This window comes from Vespula vulgaris, chromosome 4 (genome assembly GCF_905475345.1).
Source record: "Vespula vulgaris chromosome 4, iyVesVulg1.1, whole genome shotgun sequence".
In the NCBI taxonomy this organism is placed as follows: Eukaryota; Metazoa; Arthropoda; class Insecta; order Hymenoptera; family Vespidae; genus Vespula; species Vespula vulgaris.
The window spans coordinates 4,871,838-4,893,793 of NC_066589.1; the positions used below are offsets into that span (position 1 = coordinate 4,871,838).

Here is a 21,956-nt window from a genome sequence, read left to right on the forward strand (position 1 = left end):
TCAATTTTGGTTAAGTTATCGTACAATGCGAAAAACAAATGTGGAGAAATAAATCTTTGTGCAAAATATAAAATAAGAAAATTAAATACTTTATTCCGTTAAAAGGTATTAGCAATGAAATTTTTGGAGTTAATACTTTGTAATAAGTGTATATACATAAGTTCTTGTATATACATAAATTAATAGAAATGAAATATTTTTCGGTACATAATATTTACATTTTTAGCACCTTTTCATTGATCTTTATAATTACCTAATTTTAAAAGAAATTACCAATCGTCCGTCTCGCTATCACCTTTTAATTTAGAAAATAAAACATCTTTTACTTGCGGACGTGGATTTTCTTCTATTTGCGTTGGTACTGCTTCTGCTTGACCAAGCATCCATTCTAATTCTAAAATATAAATTATGTTTATGTTCATGAGTATCTTACTGTTGTTATAATATTTCAAATATATATAACTATAGGTTTGATATTAATAAATTCTAACCTTCTTCGGTAAGTTTCATTCCACGTAATTCTATTGGTCCAATAAACTTTTTAACCATGTTTCCTTTGCGGTAAATGAAAATAGTTGGAAGATTTCTGTCTGGCCAATTAGGTATACAAGTAGTAGAAATACTTTTGAGGAATTTTGTTGCAGGAAATTTTCTTGCTAAGGAAGCTAGGTGTTGGTTGACAAGCGAACATAAAGGAATTCTAAAAAAATATATATGAAATAAATTATATCTGACTTAATAAATATTACAAATTTTATTCTTCTATAACTTACCCTGGTTTATATAAATGCAGAACTACCCAAACATCTCCTGCATTATTAACTTCTTGAATATAATCCTTTCCAGATATCTCCTTAACCTCTCCATACTTGTCTTTTCTTGCTAACTCCTGCATTTCTGCTATCCTTTTACGTCTATATTCCAAAAGAACCTTTTCATCTTCTTCATCTTCCAATTCATCCAATTCATCCAAAGTTTTATTTTCCAAGTCATTAGCAGCTAAAGGAGAAAAAGATCAAATATTATTTATTCAATTCCAATTGATGCCACAGATAAAGATACTTACTCCGCCCAGTTTTTTCATTTATTGTATTTTCTACAATATCTAATATTTGATCTTCTGTCACTTCTTTTTCTTTGGCTTTCTCAGGAATTATTCCCTTTCTCCTGAGAATATCGTTCCATTCTGTATCTTCATTCGGATTTTGCTGTAATAAAATAATTTATAAAAAGAAAGATTCATTACGTAAATAAATTAACAATCAGGTATGCTATGAAACAATTTTTTACATAAAACGAATTGTTTACATAAATGTAACGAGAAGAATAAGAATCTTATAAAACTGTGTTGATCTATTTTCAGCTGTAACACTTCCTTATAAAGTTACAGGCTAAAGCTGCAGGCGGATGTATACGAATCAGCTAAGCTTTTTAAAAATAAACAATCAGTTTTTTTCTTCCTTACCATTGTATTACTTTTATATTTTTCTTCACACACAAGTCTTACTAATATCAAAGTATCATGCACATGAACCGTTCGTTGTACGTTCGACTAGTTAATACACTGAAAAAAAATCCCTAGTAATTATTGAACGCGACGACTATATTTTATTTTCTGAAAACTAACTCTCTATATAGATAGTAGAAATTATACGTGTAAACGCATACAAATAGAACGTTCACTTTACAGTTACATTGATTCACATCTAAAAAAAATCGATGAGTGGCGCCCTCGATAGAAGAAACGAGAAAGTTTGTACCACAGAAGCTTTTATCGAATCGATAACTTTTAATTTTTTCAACAACAAAATTTTCAACAAAATTATATACAAAGAATTGAATATTTATATCTACGAAGTTTAGCATCTATTCTGATATATAAAACAAGTGGTAAATAACCTAGAAACGATAATAACAATCGACATCAGAAAAATATTCGTTTAGAGTTTCCTGCACACGAATAAAAGAATCATCTTCTTTTTTTTTTTTCCTTTTTTATTCATGTGCGTGCGTTCGGTTTGTATTGTCGAAGCATTTATTTTGACAGCATTGTGTCGGTCAAACCATCGTACTTCCTGTTGCGTGCAGGAATAGAGAATGCAACCCTGTATTTAGGCGCGTGCGACCCCCTATCAAGAATTTCTCCGCTTTGTGTGTAAACTTGTCGAGTCGGAATTTCACGTATATACTTCAAAATGCGAGAAAAGGTATAATAAACGTCGAGTCATATTCAATACGCTCAAAGAATGTACCTAATACAATATGCCACGCACGAGTAACATTATATAGTTTGCAGTGTTATGTATTTCAGTCGATTTCATTTTATCTTTTTGCCAAGGAAATAATATTTCGATTAATATTACGATTCATTATAATATCTTTTTGTTATGAGAATTGTTACAAAAAGAAAAGAATGAACATTTTTCATAAATCTTCTGACTTCAAATTATACGTAATTTTTATACTTTATTACTTGTACAAATTTAAACGATCAAAATTTCTATGCAAAGAGTATATTTTAAATCATGTATAAAATTACTATACTTCGTTATTTATACGTATTAAATATTTTTTATTCGTACTTAACATTATCAAAAGGATTCGTTTGGATGTAAAACAGAAGGTGAATGCATTTACGAAGATAAGAGCGGGATATCGGAAGTAACCGAGCTTCGTTTACCTTAGCCAATCAGAAGAGCTCGTCATGGCGGCCATCTTGCGCGGTAGACCATTCGAGTTGGTAGTCGCGTGGCGACGAGCTATCGTCGAGGTTTCGCAGTACGAGCCGTAGTGCCGAACCGAGTTGAGGTGAGTCGTAGCGCTCTTCAACGTTTCATTTGAACGTCTTCTAGTCTTATTTCCGACGACGAAGTTAATTTTTATGACGTACCTTTTTTTTTTTTTACGTAGTAATATTTGGTCGTGTGTTCGACGAATAAAACGGATCGAAGGACGATCGGATGACATTTTGTGTTGACTTTTACAAACGTAACGAGTGACAATAATAATAATATCTTAATTATCTTTCGAACATCGTATATATATATCGTATATACATATGTGTAGGAACGCGTGTGCGCGTGTGCGATTATGTGTGTGTAGAGTTAATAAAAGACCGAAGATCATTTTCTCGTACGTTGAATAACATAAGACGAAGTTGTTCTTAACCTTCAATGTACTTGACAATGAAATCATTTTCTCGAATCTAACTGCTTAACGTTTGTTGCGTGCATTTTATACTTTAATTGCGCACAGCAGTGCGTAGATGCGATATCAGAATCGTTCCTGTGATCACCGGAAACGCAAGACATCGTCGTTCATTCACCGTCTTCTAGAAGACTTACAACGTTTTACTGCTTGGCAAAAGGTATTTTTTCTTTTTTTCCCTAATGTGCATTTTTACTGCATACGTATATATATATGTATATGTACGCGTTATCGTTATCGTATGATACGTGCCTCCTTTCTGTTTATCCTTGGTGCAAGATGCAAATGGCGGTTGCGTGGGGAGGAGGATTGGTGAGAGCGATGGCAGGGGGGGAGATTCGTTGAAGGAGAATGTTTTTTGTCTTGTAAGAAATTTCGGAAAAAAAAACAATGCTCGACGATTTATTTTATTTATTTTGTTTTGTCTTGTTTTGTCTCATGTGTGTGTGTGTGTGTGTGTGTGTGTGTGTGTACATATATGATGTATGTATGTATGTATGTATGTATGTATGTATGTATGTATGTATGTATGTATGTATGTATGTATGTATGATGTATGTATGTATGTATATATGTATGATGTATGTATGTATGATGTATGTATGTATGATGTATGTATGTATGATGTATGTATGTATGTATGTATGTATGTATGTATGTATGTATGTATGTATGTATGTATGTATGTATGTGTAATGTATGTATGTATGTATGTATGCATGATATGTGTGTGTTTGTGGGTGAGTGGGTGTGTATATAAATTTTATACAAGACGAAAAACTATATATATATATATATCGCTTTTCTGCGAATATATATAACTATAGATTAAAAAGAAAGGCTACTATATATTGGATCAGTAAAAAATTGTAAATTTAATCAGTATTTGAAGTAACTAATTAGTATTTATAATAAAATATTAATACGTAATATAAACGACAAAACTTTAACGTTTAATTATTTATATTGACCAAAGTATTCATATATATCGATGAAATATTTATTTAACAAAATACGTAGCACTAATTATCAATAAAAATATTTATCAAACAAATAGAAATAAAGGAAAAATACTCGACGCTCTATTTTTCTTTATTCGCTTATTTATTTTGACTTTTATTTTATACGATCGTCCATAATTTTATAGAAATTATTATATATATAAATTTTAAGCTCGTTAACGATAAGAAATGTTCGCATGAATACTTGTTGGGTTCGTTTGTTCGTTCGTTCGTTCGTGTGTACCTACAAAGGCGCCAAGAATTGTTTACATTACGGTCACGTATCCGTTCGTATCCTCGCGTCGAGAGTTTAATGCTAAAACCTATAAGTAGTTTTCATTTTCGTGTGTTTTTCGTCGAAACGAGCATAGAAACCATATCTATGATAAAACTAAGCTCGTGTCATTGAGCGATGTTTCTGGATCGGACTCGCACGTGAATACACATTTCCTTACATTTAAAATCTTTCTAAATCATACCACTTAAATAGGCTTTTATTTTTTTAGTTTAATTTAAATAATCGAATTGTAGAGCATACTCATAGAAAATTAATTTCGAGAAATCGACAGCTAACTTTTTCGATGAACGTAACTAATAAATAAGAGAAGAAATACCGATCATATACCTTGTGATAATTAAGCGTTCAATTATCATATTGATTGCTGTCCTTGAATGCAAAGATGTATTCTCTTATTTCGTTACCGTATCAATCTGAATAGTTCGTATTATTAACTCGATTGGAAGAATCAATATTTGTATATTTGTTAATTTAATTATTCATTAATTTTTCGATAATATATTAAACTATCAAAGACGATCGAGTACGTATATCTCAAATATAATAATCTCATTTTTATTTTTGTATCTATAATAAATATTATATAAATATGTATATATGTATATACATATCTATCTAAAATCTTTCTCTCTTTCTCTCTCTTTCTATATATATACGTACGTATATAGGATAAAAGAGAAAGATAGATAGATGGATTATTCATTGGAACACATTTGAGAGGATATTTAGATCCAAGAAGAAGATCATTTATATTGGTTGATAAGACCTTGCACTTTCACCAAGCTTACTCGAGATCGTTTATTTACCAAGGAACGTCCTTCGCATTGTTGTACTTGAACTTTCAATTTACGTGCATCGTATTAACGTCTTGTAGACGCCAATCGATTTGTGTACGACTTTGTATAATAACAAGTCTTAGGAGATTTCTTTTTTAACGTAGGTTAACATTATTTGTTAGTTTTCGAAAGTGACATTCGAACATTTTATTAATTCATTTGTAATCTCGAATTAAAATTAATCTAATTTGATATTAAAATAAAAAAGATATGAGAGGGAAGGAGAGAAAAAATATGAGGAAAAAAAATCGGGCCACAAACTTTTCCATTCTCGTTACTTTCATATGTATGCTGTTTCTATTTCTTTTTTCTTCTTTATTATTATTATTTTTTTTAACTTAATTAAAAAATTTTTTAATCAAATTCTCATGCAGAATGAATATCGAGCTCGTGCTGCGTTGCAAATTCGTTGGTTCGTTGGTTTCCTTCAAAGTTTTCCATGGAACTTACAACCGCAAAAGGTCTCAAATTCATTAAGTCTCTTCGTGTGTACGTGTATATATAGGCGAGCATACATTGGATAATAATTTTACTTGGCTTGCTAACGGCTGCACTTGATAAAACATTTTCTTGAGAAGCAACGTATTACCTTTTGTGCTTCCTTCTCCCTATCTATCTCTAATTATCTATTTATCTATCTATCTATCTTTGTTTCTCATAGAAGAATATAGAAGACACGTTGATTTACAACCAATCGGAAGATTCATATTTTTTATGGCGGGAAATTGGCGGGAAATTAAAAATCTTTACGAATCTTTTAATCGCGTCTAAAGGTATTCTAACAATGCGCCGAAATTTTTTTTTTTCATTTTCTTCTTAACACTGTAACGCATATTTTAATGGAACTTATATTTTTATGTTTTTATAATCCTTTTAGATTGCACGAAAAGAAAATGTACGTCTTTTACGTCGACGTGGAAATTCCAAATTTTCATAGATCTTTAGTCGGATGAAAAATAATGTCCTCACAAATTTATCCTTAATTTTCTTTTAGGTAAATATTTCGATGTGTATTTTAAACGTTTATTTTTTTTTTTTTATTCAAAATTCTTCGAGATTATATAAAGAATACGTACGTTTTTTATTATGAGAAATTAAAAATTTTCACAAATTTAGAGACGTACGTCTTTGTATGACGGGAAATTAAAAATTTTCACAGGTTTTTTGTCAAATGAAAAATAATATCTTCGCAAATTTATTTTTAATATCTCTTCAGATATTATAATGTGTATTTTAATGAAACTTTCATTTACATTTAAAATTCTCTTCAGATTGCATAAATTGTATAGAAAAAAAAAAAGGAAAAAAAAAAAGATAACTTTCGTTGGTCGCAAAACGTTACGAATTTTTATACGCTCGTTTCGTCACGGCCGAAACTCTTGCCACTTTTATTATGGTTACACGACACGGAGAAAGAGGCAGCTATTACTGTCTCTACGAGTCTTTTAAATTGATGTGCTTGTGGTGGTAGATATTTATAGAATATGCAACAACGAACATACATATAATCCCTGAGCTATCGAAACACGTGTTAACTCTTTGATCAGCGCGAGTAAATAATTTTGTTATTTAGTTTCAGGGGAAGTCTCTCGACGAAATTAGAAATTTTTTATCACGTCCGTTGTATTCCAAGTAATAATAACATAAAGAACGTTCCAGTGATTTTTGAATTTCATTATTATTATTATTATTATTATATTACATGTGATATGTTCAAAGAATTAATATATATATATATTTTTTTTTGCTAGGAAGTGTTTCATTGAATCAAAAAAATTCGTATTTTAATCGTTAAAGTAGAAGTTAGGAATCGGTATATAATTTTAAAAAGCTTTTCTCCCGATGAGATTAGAATTTTTTTATTATATTTATTTTATTACAATTATGTAATAAAATTTGTAAAAAAAATTAGTACTTCTCAAAGCTTATTATTACTACTATTATTTTATTTGTTATATTCAAAGGCTTAAATTTTCTTTTTATAGAAACTGTCTCAATAAAAAAAATAAAAATTCGTACTTCACTTGCTAAAATAGAATTCAGGGATCATCTTGTAGAAAGTTAAATACTGACACATATTAGGATAGAACTTTCTTTGTTCGCTTTTGAACGTCCCCACGAAAAGAAACAGTTTTCAATCTTTTTATTTAGCATTGTATGTATAGTAACGTGCAAAACGTGGGGGTTTGCATTTGCGTGGCACAAATAAAAGAAACGTGGGAGTTATACGAGTCTTTTCTGCGTAATATTCTAGTGGGATTAAACGATGCCTTTTGTTGTGGATTACATGATCTGATGTTCGTGCTATGATTTCGTCGCGATATTGAACGTCACGAAACACGAAGGTGGCTTTTCTCTTAACTTGTATTCATTCATTAATTCATTCATTCATTCATTCGTTTATTCATTATTATTACTAATATTATCATCCTAATCATCATCATCATCATCATCCTCATCATCATCATCATTATTATCGCTTTGTTATTTCTCACTAGCTGGGATCATCGCTTTTCAAGCGTATTCGTTATTCCAACGTTCGACTTCGTATTCATAAGCAAATTTAGTACTTTGAAAGTATGGCTTCGTGTTCTTTCGAAACACCCGCATAAATTCGGACGATAAAATAAGATAATAGGATGGGCTTCGATTCGGGAATTCTTTTTTTACTTTTTTTTTATTTATATTTTTTCTCGTCTTCTGCATATGAATTATCTATCGTGTCTCGTAAATCTTATCTTTCAATGGCTTTGTATAGATACGTATGCTGATTCTCCTGATTTTCCTTTTTTCTTTTCTTTTCTTTTTTTTCTTTCTTTCTTTCTCTCTCTTTTTTTTTTTCTTATCGACTTGAAAACGTATATCTCGAAAGCGTATAAAATATTTTAGATTTTGTTTTAATCAATTCTGAAATATATCTCGAGGTATATTTCCAACAAATTTTTTCAATCCATTTTAAAAATATCTCGAAGATGTATAATATGTATAATCTGAACACTGACTATTGAGATTCTTTTTTTGTGAAAATTTCTTAATTTTAACGTTACTTACTGATTTGAAGAATGATTGTTGTTTTTTTTTTTTTATACGATTGTTGGTGTAGTTGAAAAGTAGGAGTTAAGAAGTGGTGACGTTCAGACCGGAAACGTCGTCTCGAGCGAACGCCTCCAACTCCCAGTGATTTCCTTTCTCTCTCTCTCTCTCTTTTTCTTTTTCTCTGTTTCTTTTCCTCGTATCCTCTTTATCCGATATATCGAAGATGGCACGTACGATACATCTTCCTTCGGCAATGTGCCACGAAACAACTCGAGTAGAATGCACTCATGCTCCTTCTTAACGAATAAGTAGTAGTAGTAGCTACTTATTCTACTACCTTGTCCCTTTGGTTTTATGTTAGTGGATGCTGGAAAGAATAGAGAAAGGCTCGTGAGAGGAATTTTTAATTGTTCGAGTCGAGTTGGAAGAGGAAGGACTTGTAAATTTGATTTTATCTTAAATTCGTTCGTCGATGAATTCTTTCCTTTTATTCTTTTTTTTTTTTTAATTTTTCCTTTTTTTTTTCTTTTTCTTTCACAACTTTAATATTATTCTACAATTTTTATTATTTATTCTTTTTTCCTTACCGGTTTATAATGTTATTGTTAAATATCCTTAATGAGATGATTATTATTGTTGTTGTTGTTGTTATTGTTATCATTGATTATAATTTTGACGATTATTATTATAATTGTTATAGCAATGAAAAGTTCTTTATTTTCGTTGATTCAAACCGAATGTCATAAGTTTTTGTTGCATTTCAAATATATGATATTCTGCAAATAAAATGAACGTTTAGTAATGAACTGTAAACTTTATTATAACAAATTAATACAAACCTGGAATCCTTTACGAAAATTTTCAGATGCTACGTAACAAACGATCGTAGATACGATAGGGAATATTTTAATGAGTAGATAAACAATTTCCATTTGTCGAATCGAACAACACCACATTGCATCTGGATTTAACGACGTTATTACCTTTGCGATTCTATATGGCACCATAGTGAGAAAAAATGCCAAGACCAGGCCAACTATAAAAAGAAAGAGGAAGAGAAAAAAAGAAAAGGAAAAAAAAAAAAAAAGATTAGAAACAATTTCAATTAAGGTTAATCTTGATAATGTCATTGTTATCACTTATCAATGTTTTACTTGACAAACGAAAATTATCCAGATCCCTTGATCGCCATTGTCCTTCGATCGATTTGGTCAATAATAGTTCGTAAATGATTGCATAATGAATCAGAACAAGAATTATAAATGGTAGAACCATAAACATGATTGTCGAAGCTGCGAATATATCATGCATGTCGTCTCTTTCGAAATGATCGTAAAGATGTAGTTCCATTGCTGTGATCATGACGGACACCAACCAAACGAAAATTATTCTCTTTATTGTATTAGATAGTTTTGCGAAGTATTCATTTATGGAAATGTGTCTTTCGCAAGAACCGATATAATTCTCGATACTAAGAATCACGATAGTTAATACAGACGAATAGAAACTAACGTGAAAAACGTAGTCGAGATTCATAGGAATATTTAATTCGAAGATCGATCGTAGAATCCTTCGTGATGGCTCGATCATGATTACCAAATTCGAAGCGACCAGACTGATAACGTAGCAGCTCGTCGATACTCGTAAAAATGAGTTCAAGGCTACAATGAAGATTATTGATAAATTTAGAGAGACTCCTAGGATCACTAATGATATGTCGACAGCATTTTGATTATATTCGGAAAGAGTTATAGTGATTATGTTGATTTTTGTTAACTCCGTAGTAGTTGTAACTGCTGGATCCTTTCGATATTTCGAAAAGAGTTTTGGATCATTGTAAGTTTCTCCTAGAAACATCACTGAGTTTATAATATATAATTTTTATGATCACTTCGATTCTTAACAAGAAGATAGATGTTAATTTTTACATCGTTATCACGTCAAATCGTTATCGGACTTAATTCCGATCAAATGATCTGTTCCGTCAAACTTAAATTATTCTTTAGATAGTTCAACGTTCAATTAGAATCTTGCTACTGCTTGTTCGCGCACCTGGTTGATACTGAACAACTATCCGTCAGCACTTTGTGGGTTGCACGTCCTTTTTTCTCCCCCACGATTCCTTTGGGAATTTGACACCATAGAATGTACCTCAAATGAGCGTAGAATGTTGACTATAGTGCGCACGCCCCAAACACGCGACTCTTTCATTTTATAGAGTGCTTGTTTTCAAAGGCGTGGCATATTATACTACATATATTTTTTATCTAAATTTTATATCTAAATTTTACACACACACACATATGTATATGTATCTTTCTCGAAAAAGAAAAGAAAAAGGGATGGAAAAAGTCAGATGGGCCAAGGAACGTACATATGAACAAAGGAAAGTTGCTTGACCTTGAAAGTACCATTTCAAGGGTCTCCTCAGTTGAACGAAGCAAGCCAACGTGAAGAGAGCAGAAGATAGAAATAGCATGGCCGGAATAAATCACGATTCATTCTGAGAGCGTTAGTCCTCAGAGAGAAAGAGAGAGAGAGAGAGAGAAAAAGAGAGAAAGATAGATAGAAGATGGCGAGGATGAAAGAGAGATAACGAGAACGGACGACGGAATATCTACGGCTCTTTGCATCCGACTGCATAATGCGAGCTACAGAACGCAACTTCGACTAATCTGAATCTCTGGCATATAGCCAGGTTGGTGCAATATTGGACAGCTTGTGTCTTCGATTTATTTATTTTTATATCTTTCGATCGGAAAATCTCATTCATTCGGTCTGAGAACATGGAGCCATCTTTTTTTACCTTTTTCACATACCATTTATATCTTTCATTCGTTTAATAAGAATTTCTCTTGCGTTTTGATATTTTTGTTTACTAGAGAAAAATATATATGTACATATTTCCTTTTTCCGGTTTATATATTTTATATATTAAACGTAGTATCAAATATAAACTCAGACATAGGTATTTATATATTTATATATGTGAATCTGTCGAATCACAATCGAAATAGAAGTTCGAGGTGGTTACCTGATACAAATTGCATAAAATTTGTAATGATTCGAGTTTACAAATTTTTTATTTATTTATTTTTTCTTTTCTTTTCATTTTTAACTGCATCGACTTAAATTTCTTATTTTTTCTCTGCCTCTCTGCCTCTTTCTCTCTCTCTCTGTCTTTCTTTTCTTACTGGTACCAGGTGCGAGTTAAAGTCACATTCTTTATTTTTTATCGATTTCGTCGAATTTTCACTTGTTCTTTTTTCATTCTCTCTCTCTCTCTCTCTCTCTCTCTCTCTCTCTCTCTCTCTCTCTCTCTCTTCTTTTCCATCGGATACCTTGATGAAGGGCACATACGGGGCCAAATAAGTGCAGTGGCAGGGCCTTAGGGTCCACAACCGGTTCATGGGCCCTGGCATCGTTACGATGTAACTTAAGCGAGTTTGTAGCCTGCCAGAGGGCTTGCAGGATAATCAGAAGGCAATATTATCGTTCGAGAAGAAAAAAGGAAGAGAGAGAGAGAGAGAGAGAGAAAGAAAGAGAAAAAGAGAAAGAAAGAATACAGGTCTTCTCGGCTCAGGTGTGTAGATCCTTAAATTCTTTTTTTTTTCTTTTTTTTTATAAGGAAGAAGAATTTATTCTCATCTATGTATATATAATACATAATCAAACTGATCTTTTTTTTCTTTTTTCCTGTTAAAATATATAATTCGTAAAATTCGTGAAAATTCGAAGAAAAAAGAAAAAGGAGAAAAGAAGTTCGATAAGAAAAGAAGTCGCATAATTAACACAGCTGAATTATTACCAGTCATATTTCATAATTATTCATCGTTCACAAGAGAAAAAGAAAGAGAGGAAAAGGGAGCAAACGAACTACGAGGGTTCATTAAAAAGTCGACCGATCATATTGAATCGAGGCGAGAAGCCACGAGCTATGATAAAATGCTCAGTGACCGGGTAAGCACGCTTCGACGTTTTTTCGTGCGTCTTTCGATTTCATACTCGTGATACCGAAACGAAAATGCTCACTGACACGGCCATAGTTTTTGTTGCTTCGTTTAAAACGATTTTAAACATTTCTTCGGACTTTTTCACTTCTTTCATTTTTCTTTCTTTTGCTCTTTTACCGGGAAAATAATTAAGTACCGAGTCATCTAATCGTAAAAATGGTGGTTCATTTCTTCCCTCTTTTTTCTTCTTTCTTTCTCTCTTTCTTTTTTTTTCCGCAAGAAAGTATTATAATTAGTATTAAATGACACATTCAGTCAAAGACGTAACGAGTTTCTTCTCTGACGCTGACAGTCAGATTGATTTTCGTCTAGCATTTACTCCGTGTTTACGTTAAGACAGGTTTTGCCATTTATTTAACCGTTGAATACTGGACTCGTAGCCAGTCATTCCACCTGTTCGACGAGTTCCATCCAAGCTTGACCGACGTGACGCTCGACCGTTCGTCGAATCATCCTACGATAAGGCTTCTTTTCGCGTTTATCGCTTGCACGCGTTCGTGGATGTGAATAGTGGACCGGTATGTCATGATGTATATCGGTATATGTAGTACTTTCATCGTGATTCCACCGTCTTCATTCAGAAACAAATGTGGAGTGAATACTACATTGGTTCATTAATAAATTAATTAATATATTTATTATGAATTCATTTTAATATCTCATTTTTTCTTTTTCTTTGTAATATTTCTCTCGTTTCAACAGTTTCTTTTCCCATCTCAATATATATATATATATATATATATATATATATATATATGATAATTGAATAATGAAATTAAATATTTCCATTAAATTATCTAGAGAATATCATATATTATAAAGTTTGATGAATTTTCTTTTTTGATATTTAATCTCAGCTTCGATCGTACAGGAAGATGTTTCAATTTCAAACTCTCTCTCTCTCTCTTTCTTTCTCTTTCTCTCTTCGTTTAGCTATCTCTTTGAATATTTATACGAGATGTTTACAGCAATACGATATTGCAAAAGGACAAAGACAAGACTTGGTAGATTGGAGACATTCGCCGCAGTCTCGTGCTCGCTCAGAGATCCTTTGCATTTCTTCGGTAGCACTGTTACAAGGAGGTAAGACTCTTCAGCGGTATATTTTACTGGCAACCAGTCGAACGAGTTTTTCCCAAAGACCACAAATGTGATGTGCAAAAGTCGACAACATATGATATCTACGTACCTATATATTTCGTACATTATGTGGAGATAAATAAAGAAAAGGTTCGAAACATGCAACGATCAAAAAACTAATATTCTGGCGTCGTGATTACTCTCGTCAAATTCGTGACTCCTTGCCAAAGTGGATTAAAGAAGAAAACATGAAGAAGTTTCAAAGTTATACACTATTTGGCTAGTAGCTATGTAAACTTCTACGAATGGATCTTCTTCTTAAGAGACATAAAGATAAGATTCCGTTATTTTCTTAAGTGGAAAACATTCTGTCTTTCCTTCTCTTTCTTACATTCGGGTATAACTTCGATTCGCTTGTTTAAGAATTCAGAAAGAAAATATTCGATTTCTTTGGCAATCGTACGAATAGTAGAGAGAAACAGGACGCGTCTAATTTCTTAGGATTTAAGAAGAAATAATTAATCTAGAATGAAAGGAAAATGTTAATTGTCGAAATTATTATCTAACTTTGTTATTTCAATATTTCTCTTGGAAAATTATTATTATTGTTATTATTTTCTTGGTGTTTTGAGTTATCGTTTGTATATCCGTCTATGCATATCTAGTATGCACAATAAATTGACGAGAATAATGTGAGAAACGTTGGATATATAAGTTTCGAGCATCGGTTCACAATCGACCGTAGGCTCTCACGTTTCTTGCTGACTCTTGCAGCCACGCGGTGCTGTTAAAAGCACGACTCTCTTCCGTTCTACAAGATGAACTGTCACGTTTCCTAGTGCTATCGAGAAAGTCTTACTAGAACACAGACTTCACTTTGGCGGCCTGGATAACTTTTTGTTGGAATTCTTCTACTTTTCTCCCTCCTTTTTTTTCAATTTTCTTTTTTTCTTTTCGTTTTTGACTCTGTTATTTAATGATTATATAGTTTTATTATTAACGAAGTATCGTTAATGTAGCACATGATAATCTCTAAGATTCTAAATTACTAAAACATAGACTCCACATTGACGACCTGAATAACTTCTTACCCCCCCCCCTTTTTTTTTCCTTTGATTCATTCATACTTGACTATTTTGTTTAATGATTTATCTACTACCTGTTTATGTAAATAATTTCTTAGACGTTCGATTAAACTCATTCAAATTCGACTCATTTATTTGATGATAACGTGTTTTTATTATTAACAAAGTATCATCAAAGTCATGAAATATGTAGCACATGATAATGAACTCGAAATTATTCGTACCTACATACCTTTGAACATTCAAATTATTTTGTTATCGTCGTTGGAAGTTAAAAGAAGATTCGAAAGGATGCGGAGAAGAAGGTCGAGAAAGAAAACGTATGGTCGACGATCGTCTATAAATATGCTCGCTTACCACCATTGTCATTCAGAACAACATAGCTTTGTTACGTTACCACTCGTAACACGTACCTACTGTTTGGCCGTGAAGACAGAGAAAAAGAGAGAGGAAGAGAGAAAGAGAAAGAATAGATATAGTATTTTATAGCGGGACGATGGTGTCTTTTTTTAAATTATTGTAGTTTCTTTCAGATTATTTTTCACTTAGACTTTTTTTTCCTTCAGTGTTTAAGCTTATTCTTAAGTTTTTTTTTAATATATATTTTTTTTTTTATATAGGTTTTTGAGTTAGTAATTTTTTATGATAATAAAATTTTATAATATCGAAAAAAACATATAGACGTTATATTCATGTATATATGTTTATTTTGTATATATATGTATTATACATATAATTATATTATATATGTGATTGGTAATGTTAACAATATATAGTAGTTGTGGATAAAGTAGAGAGTAAAACGTACTTTCATCAATCCGGTATGGTCTAGTGGCTAGGATACCTGGCTCTCACCCAGGAGGCTCGGGTTCGATTCCCGGTACCGGAATAAATTTCTTTTTTTATTTTTTTTATTCGTATTTATTTTAAAAAATACTTTATTACGTTTCGAAAAATATTTTTTTTTATGTTTTATATTCTTTTTGATAATAAATTTCACGTTTTAGTATCATTAAATCATCGCCGATCGGCTATTGCATAGTATGCCAAAAATAGTACGTTTCATTAGATAATTTTTTATAATAAGTGATAATCGTTACAAAAATATAAAAAATTGAGAAAAATTAACGATACATCGAAATTAAACGAACACCATCCAACGTAATAAAAATTATCGTAATAACGATAAACACAGTTTTACAGATTAATAATGACATAAGTTGAATGCATTTGCAAATATACCTGTGATATAACGATATATAAAATTTCATTAATAAGTTACAATGAAATTTTCTTTACAATATTATATCGTTTATTCAATTATTCGTCGTAACATTTTTAGTTAAGAAATTTCATTTATCGATTCGTTTAAATTCCATCAACTTTATCTGAAATTCTATCAGACTGTTAACAATACTTTTATCGAAGAACCCATATCGGTAGAGAACGTTAATTAACGAAACGTTTGAAAACGATCGAAACATGTGTCGCCATTACCTTGTTTGATAATTCAATAATCATGGCATGAGACTGTATTTGTTAGACATAGTAGGTACCTATATAGTGTCTACAGACGTAAACGTTCGAGGTGGAAACTCTCAAAAAGGATTCGTTTCCGTGCAGGAAATTGTCAAGGACTGTCCCCCGAAGCGATAACTAGTAACTGGAACGAACGGATGGTTACCTTCGGCGTCTCTCTTTCAGTCGCGAAAGAATTGCTTAATTAACAACGAGACGGAGTTAAATAATTCGATTCATCTATTTTTTTTTCCTTTACATTTCTATTTTACTTGGTTGGTATTTTTATTAATTAACGATAAGTATTTCGTAAAATAAACGATCACTATATATAAATATTCTGCTCAGTAAAAATAAATAATCAATTGTTAAAATCGTATCAGTATTACGTCATATTACGTACTGATATTTTATTATAAATATTAACGACGCGGTTAAAAATACTGATCCAATAAACAGCAGCCTTTTTCTCTATTGTTTGATCGTTTTCGATCTTTTATTGAGAATTATTTGACTAGAAATACAGGAAAATGTAATCGAGGTGACACGATAGACGATCCTAAATATATTTGTCACTTTTTCAATAGATGAAATTATCGAATACGGGAGATTCACGGTCATCTATTATCTCGTAGAATCGATCGATCACTCGATAATCTCGATGTATATATATGTATATCCGTCGAACGTGTACAAAGCTTTCAATGGAGTCGATTGACTCTCTTGTTATCGAGAAAGGCTTGGCTATATTTCGAAAAGATAGGAAACAATTCTATTATTTAACAATGTAATCCCTCAATCAAGTTTACGAATGAAGTTACGATGCAAATTTCGAGTTCGTTCTGTTCCTTGTTATTTATTTATTTATTTATTTTTTCCTTTTGATTTTGATAGATGATAACGACGTAGTTCGATCGAAAATGCCTATCATCATGGGACTACAGCAGCAAGCGACATCCCAAGACACCGTTGACTTCCCTGATTATTTGAAATCGTCTGCGCAATATCATCAGGTTCACGGAAGTCTATCCCAAAACGAACAAAAGTCACCTCACAGGGATCACAACACGAGTTTTACCAGTACAAAGGGTTTACTCAATGGACCAGGTCAAAACAATTGTTTTCTCAACAGTGCAGTACAGGTGAGTAATATTTTTCAACGTATGTAACATCTAGACACGTATAACTCCATTTTCATGAGATTTCGTTCTAGTCTCGAGACACGTGCGCCTGCTGATATGAAACCCGTTATTCGTATATGTCGTCTAGGGGCATAGCGTAGTTCTACGTTAAAGTCGAACAGTCGTTGACTTACTTTCTATCGCGATCGATTTCTTGTTTTTTTCTTCTTCTTCTTCTTCTTTTGCAAAATAAACTTGAAACTTCTTTTTTTTCTTTTATCATAATTTTTTTTTTATTTAAAGGGGTTTTTTTTTTTTTTTTTTTTTTAATTGAGAAAAATTCTTTGTTCGTTTTCTTTTCCTTTCTTTTCTTTTTCTTTTTTTCTTTCTTTCTTTTTTTCTTTTTTATGAAAAGAACAGTAAAGCTTGCATTCAAATTTTTTCGTATTCAAATGAGTGATCGCGTAAACTTGTAGGTTCTCTTCGATTCTTTTCACCGTTATTTTTTTTTTGTGCCTGGATAAAGGTTCTATCGTCTTAGGAAGTCTCGAGACAGACGGCACAGTGGTCATGTTACTCTTCGGATTATAAAAACGTTCGTCGTTTTCGTGCCGATTTTAAAGTCGAGCGAAAGGTCAAGCACATTTCTGTTCGTGACATTGTGCCACGCGAAAAAGTAGAAAAAAAAATGAAATGACTCAAATACAATTTTATTTCTATGCCGTGGAAATAAGAGAAATATTTTATTTCAAGGGCATGTATGTTCCTTTATACGTGGCTTATTTAATAATATTTGTTTTAACACGTACGTTTAACTATACTTAATAATTTGTTAAAGATAATCGATTACAATGTGTGTAATCTGAATGAACTAAAAAGAAAAACTAAAGATTGATATCCAAGGTCTCTAATTAGATTTCTTTCTTTCTTTTTTTTCCTTTTCTTAGAAGTTGAATTTCTAATCGTCCAATCGTTAGGATTCGATTAGTTAGTTATCGAGTAGTAGATATTTGTTGGATCTGCATGGAGCACGCGTTAGCTATACCGCGTCTTACGTGACACGCGATACAAGTGTTTTAAGCGTAAACCGCGTACGCAGCCAGGGTGTGGTAACTACTTTGTCTCGTGTTACGAATAGAAAACGAATGCATAGGTGGTAATTCACCGCACGGTTCTACCGGTACATCAATATCGATGGATAGATTCGTTGGTTAATTTTTAATTAGATTTCTTTGATCATTGATAGCTTTTGAAATATCGGAAATAAATTAAATATTATTTAAATAAAGAAGAAAAACATATATTGATAGATAGCTTGATAGATCGGTTTGCAACTTTAATTTCATTGATCATTGATAATTTTCGAGATATCGAAGATAGATTTTAGTATTCCTTAAAAAAGAAAAAAAAAGTGTCGATAGATATAAGTAGATACGTCATAATCGATAAAGATTATTCTTTATCGTACGTAAATAAGTGATATAATATACTTAGTTAGTTATTGATAGACATAATCAAAATAAATTGAACATTATTTAAATAAAAGATTATGTTAATGAATAATGTAGATTATAGGAAAGACAGATCCTCGACGGTCGATCGATCATCTTCACTTTATATCCGAGTGACGTGCTAAACATAAATGATAAGCAAAAGCGTAAAGTTATTTAATTAATAACAAGAAGGTATATATAACTTAAGAGAGTTTCATCCCAGACGATGAATTTCATCCTTGAACGATCGTGCTCGACTCGTTTCACCGGAACGTGCACAAGACGTCGTCTGCCAAGCAAGCTTTGTGTTACAACCAGTAAACCAACACGCATACAGACACACAGACATATATATATATATATTTCTTTTTTCTACGAGAAACTAACACATAAGTTTATCTCCGAGCGTAAATATCTCTATTCTTGACTTTAAATCCTGATAACGTATCACTAATGACAAGACAAAAATGTGGGAAGAATGTTTCAGGTAAAGCTTGTGTCACGTGGTATAAAACACCGCTTCGTCTCCCATCCGTAAACATTCTTTGCTTATATGAAACTAAAGGATAATTGCTAACGATGTTAAAGCGAGAACGAAAGTGTTACAACCAGTGCACGTGACTTGATTTACGTCAACTACATTAGTAATCAGCTTAGCGAATGCTAGAACATCATGTATTGACTACTCAATCTCTAGTGATTATTACATGTTTCTATTGTGCTCATTATTATTTATTATTATTATGTCGTTGGTAATGAAGTTTAATAGATATTAAAATTTGACATCGATTTTAAATTCATTTAGACAGAGTTTATGATGATTTTATTGACAATAATGTTGGTCATTGTATCTTTATCGAAAGGAAATCGTTCCAAGTATTGATCGTTTATGTGTGAAAATACTGTAATCAATTTTTTCTTCTGTTTTTTTTTTTTTTTTTGGTAATTTTAAGAGATTATCGATGCAATCAATCCATCTGCCGGCACGAGACCGAATTGCACCTGACCCAATCTTCTTCCTTCGAGGATTTTGCTTTTGCGATTGGTAGCAGACGTGCTGTTGTTGGACGTGCCAGAGCACGTGCCGTCGCTAGGAAACAGCTGCTTCATGATAGGAAGGCTGATGCAGATGCGTCTTCTCGAGCTTCTTAAATAATAAGACGTCCTACGCTTTACTGATGTCATGAATTAGTTGCGAAGGATAACCATCTGTACTTTTAAGATTTTCTTCAATACCTGTTGATCGGCCGATACATTTTCTCATTCCAGATGAGAAGAGTGCTACATTGTCTTTGCATAAAATTCTACTTTGGATATAGAAACGTAGGAATCAACAGGTTACCAAAGTTCTTGAAATTTTCTAGATATCCATCTATTATATCCAAGATTTCATCGATTCAATTTTATCTTATATATGTATATAAACATATACATATATATATATATTTTGATAGATCAGATTTTTTAAAGATACATTTCGTCCGTATACCCAACAATTCTTACATAATCGTTCGAGGAGTAATCTCATCCAAGATAAATAGCCTGTTAAATTTGTAGTCGAGCAAAACGAAGACGGTGAACTAAAGTCGTCGAGCTGTAATGATGAGTTTCCACGGTTAATAGACGTGTCAGGGTCGGAAGAAGGAATCAGGAGTGTCTTGATGACCCTAAAGGGTCTCAGGCTTAATGTCATAAGTCGCTGGCCCATGAATCCGGGACTCGTTTCGGGGACAATGCAAGAAGGCGGTAGATCGTTTGTAGTAAAAAAAAAAAACAGACAGAAAGAGAGAGAGAGAGAGAAAGAAAGAAAGAGAAAGGGAGAGAAAGAGAGAAAGGAATAATAAAGAAAGAGAGAGTAATCGTTCTCAACCCTCGAGGAAAAACGTTCGCGCATGTCTAATGGCGGATGGAACCTGCTACGCAATTCGGACTTGGGGCAGCAGGTGTATGGGAAGCAAACTAACTTCTCTGACTCATCGCCAGGTGATGAGCTTGCCTTGTTCAGGAAGGAACCGGAAGCTATCGTGCGCGTAAACTAAACCGTTTCTTTTTCTTCGTCTTCTAAAAAGCTTTTCTTTTTTTGTTACGTTGGTTATTTCTTCTTCTTTTCTTAGTTCTTTTTTTTCTTTTTTCTTTTTCGTTTTTAGAAAGAGAGAGAGAGAGAGTCGGCAATGGGACTGATGGATATTAAAATTCATCGTTGAAAGCTTTTCTTTCTCTGTTTGTTAATTAATTTTTTTTCTCGTCTTAACTTTTTTTTTTTTTTTTTTTGAGAGGGATGAGGAGGTTTGGTGATTATGGTGAATATTGAAATTCATCGTTGAAAGCTTTTCGTTCTTTGTTCGTTGATTATTTCTTTTTCTAGTCTTATATTTTTTTTTTAAAGAGGCTAGAGGAAAAGAGAGAGAGAGAGAGAGATTGAAGTTGAATAAATATTGAAATTCATCATCGGTAATGAAAAATATTTTCGATAAAATTTGAAATGGTTCTAAATATTTGTTATTTCCTATTATCTATATATAGAATAATAGGAACGTTCGTTAACGTTTACGTAGGAAAATTACTTTGATCAGGATTATATCACGATCGAATAATATTTTGTTTTAAGGTACGTGATAACCTAGATTTAAAGTTTTATGATCCAATTCTTGGAAGGAGACTTAGCTTGTCTGTGTCCCGGTGTTATCGATCCTCCTTGCGCATTCAGGTGAATCTATAAAAACTGAGTGCAATGGGCGAAGGGACACTCGAAAGATGTAGTTGTGAGTTGGAGACGAATGTAAATAAGTATTTGTGTAGGTAAGACATGAGCGTGAAGATTGTGTGTGGGGGAGGAAGAGGAGAAGGAGGTGGAGGATAAAGTAAGAAGGGGAGTTTTACGACTAACACAAAGTAGACTCTAGATGAGAGAGAAAAAGAGACAGAGAGAAAGAGAGAGAAGGACGACGTCTTATTCTTTCTCTTATCCTTTAGCATAAAAATTACATGTGGGAAAACTCCACGATGCGAGACTGAGAAACGCGTGCGTTCGATCTCGAGTTCGCACGTGCAGTAGTGTTGTTGGCTTTGCTTAGGAATAGGAACACATTTACTTACATGATTCACCAACACCCACGTATCCGCCAGATTGTCGCCTGTTAAACCGATTTAACACGTCTGTTGCTCCTTTCAGGGATCGACGATCTTTTTATCATAGGAAAGTATCTTGACAGTTTCAAAATGATCCTCGTAGAAACGTAATAATATTATAATACATTTAATACATTAT

The 21,956-nt window shown here is 32.3% G+C and overlaps 3 protein-coding genes and 1 non-coding gene across 4 annotated transcripts in view; 2 read left to right on the forward strand and 2 right to left on the reverse strand.

The window, feature by feature from the left end:
- Positions 1-68: 68 nt before the first annotated feature.
- On the reverse strand, positions 69-1,663 carry LOC127063092 (viral IAP-associated factor homolog). Its single transcript, XM_050992403.1, has 5 exons — positions 1,466-1,663; positions 1,067-1,208; positions 774-999; positions 492-700; positions 69-394 (listed from the first exon to the last, which is right to left on the reverse strand). The coding sequence occupies exons 1-5, from the start codon at positions 1,466-1,468 to the stop codon at positions 270-272; spliced, it is 705 nt and encodes a 234-aa protein (XP_050848360.1). The 5' UTR covers positions 1,469-1,663; the 3' UTR covers positions 69-269.
- A 1,089-nt stretch (positions 1,664-2,752) lies between these two features.
- The window catches only part of LOC127063498 (uncharacterized), a 56,774-nt gene continuing 37,570 nt past the window's right edge, over positions 2,753-21,956 (forward strand). The window contains exons 1-3 of the mRNA XM_050993372.1: positions 2,753-2,808; positions 2,911-3,367; positions 16,969-17,216. Coding sequence (XP_050849329.1) covers positions 16,995-17,216 — 222 coding nt within the window. The 5' untranslated portion in view covers positions 2,753-2,808; positions 2,911-3,367; positions 16,969-16,994. The remainder of the gene's footprint in view (positions 2,809-2,910; positions 3,368-16,968; positions 17,217-21,956) is intronic.
- Positions 7,339-10,486, reverse strand: LOC127063499 (uncharacterized). Its single transcript, XM_050993378.1, has 4 exons — positions 9,533-10,486; positions 9,218-9,414; positions 8,966-9,154; positions 7,339-8,745 (listed from the first exon to the last, which is right to left on the reverse strand). Exons 1-3 carry the CDS (start codon positions 10,233-10,235, stop codon positions 9,119-9,121), a joined length of 936 nt encoding a protein of 311 aa, XP_050849335.1. The 5' UTR covers positions 10,236-10,486; the 3' UTR covers positions 7,339-8,745; positions 8,966-9,118.
- On the forward strand, positions 15,374-15,445 carry Trnae-cuc (transfer RNA glutamic acid (anticodon CUC)). The gene has a single exon. It is a non-coding gene; the product is annotated as a tRNA-Glu (tRNA).